At 49.6% G+C, this 11120-nt stretch overlaps 2 protein-coding genes and 1 long non-coding RNA gene across 3 annotated transcripts in view; 2 read left to right on the top strand and 1 right to left on the bottom strand.

The window, feature by feature from the left end:
* Positions 1–5: 5 nt before the first annotated feature.
* Positions 6–4686, top strand: pccb (propionyl-CoA carboxylase subunit beta). The gene is made up of 15 exons (XM_030116189.1): positions 6–253; positions 936–1055; positions 1153–1221; positions 1314–1370; positions 1496–1609; positions 1878–1988; positions 2121–2229; positions 2327–2447; positions 2531–2612; positions 2711–2834; positions 2951–3058; positions 3394–3494; positions 3588–3686; positions 3778–3877; positions 3953–4686. Exons 1-15 carry the CDS (start codon positions 17–19, stop codon positions 4072–4074), a joined length of 1674 nt encoding a protein of 557 aa, XP_029972049.1. The 5' UTR covers positions 6–16; the 3' UTR covers positions 4075–4686.
* Positions 4687–5851: 1165 nt separating this feature from the next.
* Positions 5852–6157, top strand: LOC115406289 (uncharacterized). The gene is made up of 2 exons (XR_003933517.1): positions 5852–5920; positions 5961–6157. It is a non-coding gene; the product is annotated as an uncharacterized LOC115406289 (long non-coding RNA).
* A 61-nt stretch (positions 6158–6218) lies between these two features.
* stag1a (STAG1 cohesin complex component a) overlaps positions 6219–11120 on the bottom strand; it is a 35970-nt gene continuing 31068 nt past the window's right edge. Inside the window, exons 19-32 of the mRNA XM_030116186.1 lie at positions 10938–11008; positions 10612–10780; positions 9995–10087; positions 9725–9899; positions 9484–9623; positions 9280–9381; positions 9039–9187; positions 8803–8931; positions 8510–8712; positions 8257–8425; positions 7969–8085; positions 7647–7761; positions 7407–7487; positions 6219–7063 (exon numbers count right to left, since the gene is read on the bottom strand). Coding sequence (XP_029972046.1) covers positions 7040–7063; positions 7407–7487; positions 7647–7761; positions 7969–8085; positions 8257–8425; positions 8510–8712; positions 8803–8931; positions 9039–9187; positions 9280–9381; positions 9484–9623; positions 9725–9899; positions 9995–10087; positions 10612–10780; positions 10938–11008 — 1737 coding nt within the window. The 3' untranslated portion in view covers positions 6219–7039. The remainder of the gene's footprint in view (positions 7064–7406; positions 7488–7646; positions 7762–7968; positions 8086–8256; positions 8426–8509; positions 8713–8802; positions 8932–9038; positions 9188–9279; positions 9382–9483; positions 9624–9724; positions 9900–9994; positions 10088–10611; positions 10781–10937; positions 11009–11120) is intronic.

The following is an 11120-nucleotide window of genomic DNA, read 5'->3' as shown; positions in this document are numbered from 1 at the left end:
TGGAACACGCTCGGGAATGATGGCGGCCTTCAGTGTGGCTCGGACTAGCTGCGGACTCATCAACGGCTTGAGGGTCTCCTTCAGGGGTCTGGCGCGGGTGAAATATGGTGCAGTTTGTGCGTCGGTACCGCAGCGGGACGGCCGGTGGTACTCCTCGGTGGGCCATCTGTCCGTTAAGGAGAGGATTGAGCAGAAGCGAAAAGCGGCGCTGGTCGGAGGAGGTCAGAAGAGAATCGAAGCACAACACAAGAGGGTAAAGTCAGAAAACACCCAAACTACGCGCCTTTCTTTCTATTGGCACTAAATATGAAGGCCTGCCTGTGTGAAACACTTCAGATTGCTTTAAACTCGATGAACTGTTTGTGGTTGTGTGAGGAATGTCTTGCTCAAGGGCTCTAAGGAATCTGATTGGTTGTAAATGTAACTTTAATCCCTCACTCAAACTTAAAAAAAAATACACTTTAACTTTAAATATTCGCATCTGCCCTCCACAACAGCAGGTGACGCTATGCATCAGTTTGTCTTGCAGGGTCAGATCTCCTGATCACTGTTATTGATTAAATCCACACACATTTTCTCGCTGTACTGAATAAATCAATCAGACAGCGATGCGACATGCCACCCGGTGGTGAATATTGCTGATCAAACACAATCAAATCTGAAGGATTTGGACCTTTGACCCCCAGCCGCTCCCCAGGCATCATAGCATGACAGCTCATCACTTTCAGAAAATCAGGACGGGTTAAATTCAGAGAAATGATTTCAATCATCAATAAAATGTGCAGAATACAATACTTAATGTTTAATGGAAACTATGCAAATCAAAAAATTGTCAATCTGACTTATCGACAACCTAGTAAACTGATAGAGCGAAGGCTTCTTTTTCCTTCCAAATATGTCTCTGTGATTATAAGTAAAAGTGATCGTTGCTGCAGGGTAAGCTGACAGCCCGGGAGCGAGTGCAGCTCCTGCTGGACCCCGACTCCTTCGAGGAGTCCGACATGTTTGTGGAGCATCGCTGTGCTGACTTTGGCATGGAGCAGGACAGAAATAAGGTAACACTGCAAGCACACACACACACACACACACACACACATGCATTTTCCCCCTCTGTTTTTGGTAGACTCACTTCTGGAAGCTTCTCTCTTGCAGTTCCCTGGTGACAGCGTTGTGACCGGCCGCGGCAGGATCAATGGCAGGCTGGTTTACGTCTTCAGTCAGGTACGACACGCTTTACTGAAGAGAAAGTTTAAAGTGTGTCAGATGAATCTGAGCTGGTTTGATTCAGCGTTCCTTCTGACGTGTCTTTTTAGGACTTCACTGTGTTTGGTGGCAGTTTGTCTGGAGCTCATGCGCAGAAGATCTGTAAGGTAAACCAACACTCCACACTTCCCCGTTTATAAAGTTGCTTGTAGCCGTGTGAATACGATACATTGGCCGTCTTTCTTTCACTTTCGTTGATTTTTTTTTTTGTTTTGTTTTGTTTTGTTTAAAGATTATGGACCAGGCCATGACGGTCGGCGCACCTGTCATCGGACTCAATGACTCCGGCGGCGCTCGGATCCAGGAGGGAGTGGAATCTCTGGCTGGATACGCAGATATTTTCCTGGTATGCTTGTTTTGTGAAGAGTTTCTTTTCCCAGCTCTTGTATTTCACACCGAGTCTTTCATCAGTGAAATTAAAACGGGTCGTCATTGTTGTTCATTGCAGTTTATGTGTCACATCAGCAGTCTAACACGTGTTTCTTTAACATGTGTTAGTATGGTGTTAAATATGTCTTTCATCACCTTTGATGGAATCCATGGAAAGCGTGGAGGGATGTGTTTCTCCTGCCACGTTTTTGGTTCCATACAAAGTTGGTCTGTTTCTGTTCCAGAGGAATGTGTTGGCTTCAGGAGTCGTCCCTCAGATCTCGCTCATCATGGGTCCGTGTGCAGGAGGGGCTGTGTACTCGCCCGCGCTGACAGATTTCACCTTCATGGTGAAGGTACGGGCCCACGTCATCACAGCGCTTTCAGTTCTAGCAGCTAAAATCTGTCAAGAAAGTTCAACCGTTCACAGAAGAAATGATGTGAGAGTGTGTGATTAACCTGTGTGTGGTGTGTGTGTGTGTGTGTAGGACACGTCGTACCTGTTCATCACAGGGCCCGATGTTGTGAAGTCCGTCACCAATGAAGATGTGACTCAGGAGGAGCTGGGTGGAGCCAAAACTCACACGTCTGTGTCCGGTCAGTCTTCCGTTCTCTGAAGGTAGCTTATTAGTATTTGTAATTAGATTTTTGGTTTTCAATCTCTTCTCTATTTGGTGCCTTGTTGTGTTTTCAGGCGTCGCTCACCACGCCTTCGAGAACGACGTGGAGGCTCTGCTCAACCTGCGGGAGTTCTTCAATTTCCTTCCTCTCAGCAATCAGGACCCGGCTCCCGTCAGGGAGTGTCACGACCCCAGGTGAGCGCCGAGCCCCCGTCTGCAGCCGCACGCCGCTCCGAGCGTCTGCTCCTTCCATTCAGCGCTGCTTTTCTCTCTGTCAGCGATCGTCTGGTGCCGTCGCTGGACACCATCGTCCCGTTTGAGTCGACGAAAGCCTACGACATGCTGGACATCATTCAGGCAGTATGTATACACACACACACACACACACACACTCTAGTTAGTACATGTAGCTACAACTGTGCTACTCTGCAAGTAGTGAAAGTTTTTGATTTTCTCAGATCGTGGATGAGAGAGACTTCTTCGAGATCATGCCCAACTACGCCAAAAACATCGTGGTGGGATTCGCCCGGATGAACGGGCGCACCGTAGGCATCGTGGGTAATCAGCCCAAAGTGGCCTCCGGTGAGTAAAATAACTGCGGGATCATCACGGAGTTAGAAAAGCAGAATGAAACTCTCAAACTAAATCCTGGGAGACGCTGTTCCTGCTGCTGAGCCTGTTTTCTCTGTCCCGATCAGGATGTTTGGACATCAACTCCTCGGTGAAGGGAGCTCGCTTTGTTCGCTTCTGTGACGCTTTCAACATTCCCATCATCACCTTTGTGGATGTCCCAGGATTCCTGCCAGGTATTCTGAAACAGAAAGCACCCTCTGTTCAGTCGCACAGCAGATTCTTTTGTTTTTCATGTCGACTCTAATTTTGTAAAGTCGCCTCTGGAGCTGCAGCAGAGCCGCTGATCTGCTTCTGGTTAATGATCCCGCTACCGAGGGATCGATTCAGACGAAAACCTCAACTCTGAGGCAACTTTCTCTCATTTGTTTAATGATTTCTATGAGTTGGCTGCACTGTACGCCGGCTGCTCTGACCTTTACTGTGTGCTGATTGCGTAACCTCCTGTTCTCTCACTGGCGAACACCGGATATCTTATTGACGTGAATCCTGCTGTGTCCGCTCTGGCCAGGTACGGCTCAGGAGTACGGGGGCATCATCCGGCACGGAGCCAAGCTGCTGTTTGCGTTCGCTGAAGCCACCGTCCCCAAAATCACCATCATCACCAGGAAGGTGTGTGTGGTTAAAAAAACCAGGACGGGTTTATTAAAGCTGATCTTCCCAACATGATCTAGACGAGTTAAAGGTCTGATCTCTGTCTCTCAGGCGTACGGAGGAGCCTACGACGTGATGAGCTCCAAACACTTGAGAGGAGACGTGAACTACGCCTGGCCCACGGCTGAGGTGGCCGTCATGGGCGCCAAGGTGAGAACACACTCCGTCCGTTCGTCCGGATCCCGTGCCTTCCAGCTGTGGGCCTCTGGAGCTCATCCCAGACGACTCTCTGCTCCCTCAGGGCGCCGTCCAGATCATCTTCAGAGGGAAGGAGAACCAGGCCGAGGCGGAGGCCGAATACGTGGAGAAGTTTGCCAACCCTTTTCCCGCCGCCGTCAGAGGTCAGTCAGCTTTCAACGCGTTTCTTCTGTTTAATCCTTCATTTATAACTCACTCACAAACGCACTCCTCTTCAGGCTTCGTGGACGACATCATCGAGCCGGCCGTCACTCGCAAGAAGATCTGCCGAGACCTGGAGGTCCTGGCCAGCAAGAAGCAGGTCAACCCCTGGAAGAAGCACGCCAACATTCCCCTGTGAGACGCACCCGCAGCGTTTTCCCCTCCCACCGACTCGCCGAGGGATCCACTCCCGCCGCCGCCCTTCAACGACACCTCCGCGCCGTTTACCACTCCGCTCCGAGGAGACGGTCTCTGCCGTGTGACTCTCAGGCCTCGCCGCCTTTGGAGGAACCGTCGGGATGCGTGTCTTTTTTAACGTTGTGATCACCGAAGCCTGAAGCACATTCTGAATGATTGTAACGCCGGCGGCGGCCATATTGGCCTCCGCCATTCACTTTCTGACATTTCAAGGACGCCGTTGAATCTGAAAGGTTACAAAATATGCAAGTGTCAAGATTTGTAGTGAAGCATACTGTAGACGTGTACAGCTATTGACGTACTGTATTTAGAGGAGCGCGTTTCTTTTTAAATGCACTCGCCGTGTTGGATCCTTTTAGGTCATGAAAAGTGTTTTTCCTCAGCCAGGACGTGTGCCTTTCCTCCGGCAGGCTCCCCTCTGCCGTCACGGACTCGACACCATGTGGATTTTATTGACATCTGGCGGTTTTATCACTCTCCGTTTGTATCAGTCTGTCTGATTTGACAAATACGAATGATGTGATTCTGAGTAAAGCGTGGATCGTGGCTCTGATGTCCTGAGTGTGTGTGTGTGTGTGTGTGGACGTCTGGAGGTCGACCCCGAACGAGGGTCCAGGTCTGGCGTCTGTTTTTTTTTCCCCCTTTGGTCCTTTTATCCAGACTACAATCTGAAGAATTGAGTTCAACGTAAGGTCAATGCAAGACAAAGTGTTCATAATCCTACATGTTGGAGGAAGAAGTCCAGATGATTTCATCCAGTTGAAGCATTAAAGATGCGATTTATAGCCGAGTGATCTGATAGTTTGGCTATTTTCAGTTAAACTGAGCTTATGTGGGTTTTATAGAAGGAACATCTTTCAAATTTATCAGCTCAAACACCGAGATCTTGTTTTCCAGTTCCTACTGACAGCATTCAGATTCAGATTTCCCACTTCCTTCACAGCTGCCAATCTGTTAAATCTGATGTCGGATGGATCAGACTGAATGGTAAACAACAGGCTGACGGTTGCAAAATATCAGTTTACTCACGATTAAAGAAATGAGTGTGCATGCTGGGAAAAACACCCTCCTCCTCTAGTTCAGTTTGTGCCCAAACGTCTAAAACGGACTTAAAATGCTGAATCTCACCTGATAAATCTGTCCAGAGAGCCTGTGATCTTGTGGTATTTCATGTTTCTGCGGCATAAAGATCAAGAGTAAACTGTCAAAGCCGCAGCCAAAGCTCAAAACCATTTTTCCAGTCTGAGATTTGAAATGAGGACACGAACTCCCGACTCGCAAATCGATTACAGATTTCGTTTTATTAAAAAGAATTTAAGTTCACAGAAAAAAAAAAAAACAGGCTTTTTTATTTTTCTTTTTTTTTTTTTTTTTTAGAGTATTTTAGGGCAACTGATGTCAACTGCACTGCAGAAAAGATCCAATTGTCTCTTGATATTTACAGGACGGCCAAAACCGGCCGGTGAGTGAAGGTCTGCAAATGACTGATTGACCGACAGAGGGGCGGCGGAGGAGGAGACGCGACGGTGGAACACATTCAGAACGACACATTCAAAGAACACCTCTCAGACGCAAAAGAGCCATCACTGCACTGGATATGAACGGGGGATGAAAACCACGACCCTCTGGAACCGGTCAACACTGCTCAGTGTAAACAAAAAACAAAAGGAAACGCTTTCACCTGTAAAAGTGAAGGAGATAATCTGCTGTAATACTTGGAGTGTGAAGTGATTACAATCAGACCGTACAGCGCCGATAAGCTGGTAACCGTTGGATATGAGTTACAGGTGAGGGGACGGGGGGGGGGGGGGGGGGGGGGGGGGGGAGGGGGGGGGGGGGGGGGGGGCTGGAATATACTGTAAGTATGTAGGCCACAATTTGGCAACAAACAAAGATACATATTCAAGAAAAGGCTGTACAAACATCAGACAAAAACAAAAACACACTCGATTTAAAACTTTAGTACTAAAGCTACAGAGTTGAAAATATGTTTATTGTCATTTTTTTTCTTCTTTTTTTTTTTTTTTTTTTTTTACTTTAAAAAGTTGTTATTCGGGGTGTGTGTGTGTGTGTGTGTGCAGAACGTGGGGTTTGGGTGGGGTGGGCGGGTCTATCCGAGGTCGGCCCAAGAACGACAACACTCGCTCTGCTTCCAGAACACACACCGGATGTTTACATCACTTCCTCCAGGTCGGTACTCTCGACCTGTGTGTGTGTGTGTGTTGCTGCTCAACCATGGTCACCAACACTTTACACGCATCACGTCACACGGCAGCACCAGCGTGCAAACGGTGGGGGGGGGGGGGGGGGAGAGACAGGTGGGCGGTAATAATAGCAAAGATATAGAACATTTAGTACTGAGATCCTCTGAGCTGGTTTTAACCAGAAGGATCAGAGTGCAACACCAAAAGAAGAGTGAGGGGGGGGAGGAGAGGGGGGGTGTACAGAGCGTCACGCCGCTCTGAGCTGCCGGCCGCCAGCCGACGCAAAACAACTGTACATCTGTGTTACAGGGAAATGTAAAAACTGCCAGTGGCCGACGGCCGGCTGCAGGAGTCCGGGAGCCGGTGGAGCCGAATCCAACGGGCTGAAGAGGAAGAGGAGGAGGAGGAGGAGGAGGAGGAGGAGGAGGAGCAGGGCGAGGCTCTTGAATGATTCAGACGAGACCGGGGATCGTCCAGGCTGCCTGAAAGACCAGAGCCGATCCTCACGTCCAGCCAGTGTGGGATCCGTCCGCCAGTAGATCCGCCTCACGTGTCGAACAGAAAGAGGAAAAGTTCTTCAACGATGCTTTTTTATTCTTCTTCTTCTTCTGGGAGTTTGATTGGCAGGCAGTCTGGGTTCAAAACCCCCTTCATCTTTACTCCTGATAGGAATCCTGATCCCTGGATGTTTCCGCCTCCAGATCAGAACATGGGCATGGTGAATCCCTGCAGGCACACAGGAGAGAACCGACTCAGGACGACCAGTAATCTGATTACAGGAAGAACAAAGCCAATGTTCCGCATGAAACAGAAACAATCTGTTTTGTGGAGTCGGGTTCTGTAGAGCAACACAGTAGAATGAATCAACTTTCTGTCCAGATTATCAGCTTTAATCTGAGAGTAAAAAAACACCACCGGCACATTTATACTTGATGTTCTATCAAAATTCAAATATTTACAGATTTCTCTGTGGAGTTCACAGCTCAGATTTTTATCCTCTCATGATTTCAGATGTAATCTGTGCCTCATGTTAGGTTATCTGTAACGACTCCTGGCCTGAGAGACTCACCGACTCGTCTTCAATCATCGCTGCAGAGTCGAAGAAGTCCGGTCTTAATTCTGCTCTTTCGCGTCTGTTCCTCGACGGAGGCTGGAAGTTTAGAAATGCAGAGAAAAAAAAAAAAAATCACTTAAGTTAAATATGAATTCAAAAGAATAAATGAAGCGTTCATTCATGGAAAGCCAGACTGAGGAGGTCCGTTTTCAAACAGCAGCCTATCAGATCAGACTCGTTACCACGGCGACTCACCAGGTCGATCACCATCGTGTCTTCAAACTCCTCGTTCATGTCCTCCAGCTGGCCCCGCGAGGACATCATGACGTCCTCGAAGATGGGCTCCGCGTCGTCCTCCATCAGCCCGCGCCTGCAGCACAGCAACACATCTTCATCTCTTCCAAATCGACCTTTTCTTCAGACACATTCCTGTTTGGTCCGTTTGCTCCAAACAGGAGTACGTTTGTGAGCTGAATTCTAAAATCTCTGACATTTTTTTGTCTGATCGACACCTTTCACTAAAACCTCCCTCCTGTTGAGCGGCTCAGATTTTAAAAGCTGAAGAGATCAAACGTACACAGTCTGCCGGACGCCCTGATTGCTGCGCGACTTGATGTAGTTCATCCCCGTCCGGTCCTTCCTGTTCACCTCCTCCATCTTCTGCTGGCCGAGCCACGACATCTGCATCTGAGGACTGAGGACAAGGACAGCAAAGGCTAAACCACCGCCTCGACACACTCTGCTCAGTCTGCAGGGCTCAGTCAGCTGTGTGACATCTGGGCGTTTAATACGTCATTCTGACATAAAGCATAAAAGCATCTGGAAATCAGCTGGTGGCGACGTGGATCTATAGGCTTTCTCTCACTTGTGCACGTAGTCGTTCTCGGAGCCGGGCTCGGAGTCCGGGTCGGGCATGTGTTCCGCCGGTCTGTTCTCTCTGAGCACTGTGGAGGTGAGCTGAGGGGTCTGCAGCGCCCCCGGTGTCTGCAGCGTGTCGTTGCGCATCATCCACGAGCCCTCCACACTGCTCTCCTCTGGAAACGAACACAGGAAAGGCGAAGAGTCACGCCGACGGCACGCCGACACGGCGGTTTTCCCCCTGGATCGAGCCTGCTCACCCTCGATCCGCTTCTTGTGAAGCGGCGGCCGGCCCTTCTTGCTGCGCACGGAGCCCGTCTTGCTGCTGGAGCCGGACGTCACCGACATGTGGTCCTCGTCGCCTCCCGTCAGCAAACTGTTCCTGTAGGAGATGAGCGGCAGCCAAACGTCCTCCCGCCGCTCCGACATCGACTCCGACATGAACTTCTCCAGGTACGAGTGTCTGCGGCCACGCGACAAGATTTGGAAACTAAGAAATACATTCAGAGCCTCAGTGCCGATGAGAACCGTCAGGAAACAACGGAGCACTTACACTGTCTTTTTGTCTTGACGGATCAGTTTGGAGGAGAATTCACTGAGCACCTCCAGGAAGGCCAGATTGAGAGGAGGGAATTCTGGTCCCCGAGGATTCTGGAACTTAAACGCAAACTCTATTCCATCCCTGAAACAACAACGAGAGCGAGTGATGAGATCTCATTGATCACACTTTCGCTAAAGCGCTCTCAACGTCCTCGACGTGCGACCACAGTGAAAAAGGGAAGCCCTTACTTGTGCAACGTGGCGACGGCCTCTCTGGTCTTGATCTGATCCAGGCCGAAGGTGAGGGCGAAGCGGCGGGCCAGCTCCTTGATGCCGCTCACGTGAGACGACGTCCGGTCCAGGTTGGGACCCTGATCCTGCAGCAGCTCGTTGAACAGCTGTAAAAACGCACAAGATGAGCGCTGGTGAAAACGACGCCGCGTTGAGGCAAAGAGGAGCTCCGGGTGAAGCCGCGGCGTCGCCGCCTCACCTGCTGCAGACTGAGGATGAGCGTCTTGGCACACAGGATCTTGTCCGTCTGTCGGGTTTTACTGAGTGTTTCTTTGATGATGTCGCCGTAATCATTGTAATACTGAGCAGAAGAGACGAAACGGTTCAATCATAAGAATCACATCTCTTGATCATTATTTTTCAATTCTATTCTCTAATTCACAAAGCACTGATAAACACACACCTTCATATAATGTTTGAAGATGTCTGCGGCGGCGGGCATGTCCACGATGTCGTAGATGATGAGCTTGCAGAACGCCGCCAGCAGGTTTCTCCTCTTGTGAAGCGCCTCGATCTTGTTGGCCTCGTCCTCCTCGTCTCCCTCTGCAGGAACAAACACAAATGTGAACCCCCGATCGATCGGGAAAGTGGTAAACTCCTCCCTCTGCTGGAATTTTTTCGCCGCTTTGCTTCGATCCCCTCACCCATGCTCTGGCTCTCGTCGTCCTGGTCGATGAAGACGTGGTCCAGGACAAAGTTGAGCAGCTCGTTCTGCAGGGTGCCGTCCGGGTTGAACACCAGCGGCTGGAGGCCCTCCCTGCCGCCGGAGATCAGCTGGTGGCTGAAGATCATCAGCAGGTCGCACAGAAGCATGAACGCCTGCGGGAGAGCGACGGATTTATGGGAAATGACTTCATCGATCGAGCTGGCGAGGCGTTGACGACGCGCCGGACGAGCTGCTGTCTCCTTCTCACCTGTTCTTTGACCGGCGTGTTGACGTTGGACAGGCACTGTTGACACACGGCCAGAAAAGACTTGACGACTCTCCTGAGAGCCACCAGGTCGTCCTGCAGACACACAACGCCGATACACACCGTCAGCCAAGAGTCACGCTGATCAATTTTACAGCAGCCTCCTCCAAGATAAAAAAAAAAAACAATCAAACAAGCTGTGAACAGCTTCATTTAGGCAGAATAATCAATACTGGTTATTTTACAGTCTAATGTACTTCCTTCATCACTGTTTAATGAAGTTGCTAAGTTTCTAAATCATTCGCCGTGTTGTAAAACTATGCCAACGATACACATCTGACATGTAGATGAGGGCCATAGTCTTCTCCAGAAGCTTAATTTTTGTGTCACGCTTCCTCTTGAATCCAGAGTAACCACCCTGGGATCTGAAGCCATTTCGTGGTGTTCAGGTTTTAAATGAGATGGATTTGTGGCGACTCTCCGAGCCGTGATACGGATTTCAGAGGAGGAAGGCGTAAGCTCTGGTCTCTGTGGGTCGCTGTTGCCGCTCGGACGCGGCGGCCTTCGCTCAGAGTCCCCTGAATGAGGACGAAGCCCTGTTTGACAGGGGAGTCATGTACCTTGCTGGGGACTCCTTCTGTGATCTTGACCAGCTGCCAGAGGATGGAGTAGTGGGAGCACTGCAGGGCCTGGACGGCGATCTGCTCCGGCATTGAGCCCTGCTCGATACCCGCCTTCAGCAGCCGGTAGCAATTCCCAAACAAATCCCACCGTGTCAAGTCATGAGCACTGAGGGCGGAAAAACATTCTATTTATTATTTAAAACCATTTCTGATTTGGTATTTTACTGTCTGAACTGATAACCTCTCTGTGTTCAGAGGAGTTTGTTTGAAAACAATTTTTCATGATACAAAACAGATGAAAACGAGTTACGAGAAACTCTTACTTGTGGAAGGCTGTGAGTCGTTTGAGCGTCGATAAAACGTTGTAGATATCATCGTCGTCTGCCTCCTCGGCCTGCAGCATTAATAACACCCAGTCGGAAAGCATTATTCTCATTAAGCATAGAGACCACACACACACACACTTGTACTTGTCCGCTTTAATCACACTAAATCTGCTTGTGAGT

The sequence above is a fragment of the Salarias fasciatus genome, chromosome 19, assembly GCF_902148845.1.
Source record: "Salarias fasciatus chromosome 19, fSalaFa1.1, whole genome shotgun sequence".
Taxonomy (NCBI): Eukaryota; Metazoa; Chordata; class Actinopteri; order Blenniiformes; family Blenniidae; genus Salarias; species Salarias fasciatus.
The sequence above is the reverse complement of the archived record's forward strand: the minus strand, read 5'-3'. Positions and strand labels throughout refer to the sequence as shown.

Excerpts from the sequence above, each read along its gene's own strand:
- pccb (XM_030116189.1), top strand. The coding sequence starts at position 17 with ATGATGGCGGCCTTCAGTGTGGCTCGGACTAGCTGCGGACTCATCAAC. Across the intron at positions 1,056-1,152 it reads TGGAGCAGGACAGAAATAAG|TTCCCTGGTGACAGCGTTGT; the intron begins GTAACACTGCAA and ends TCTCTCTTGCAG. Across the intron at positions 2,448-2,530 it reads AGGGAGTGTCACGACCCCAG|CGATCGTCTGGTGCCGTCGC; the intron begins GTGAGCGCCGAG and ends TCTCTCTGTCAG.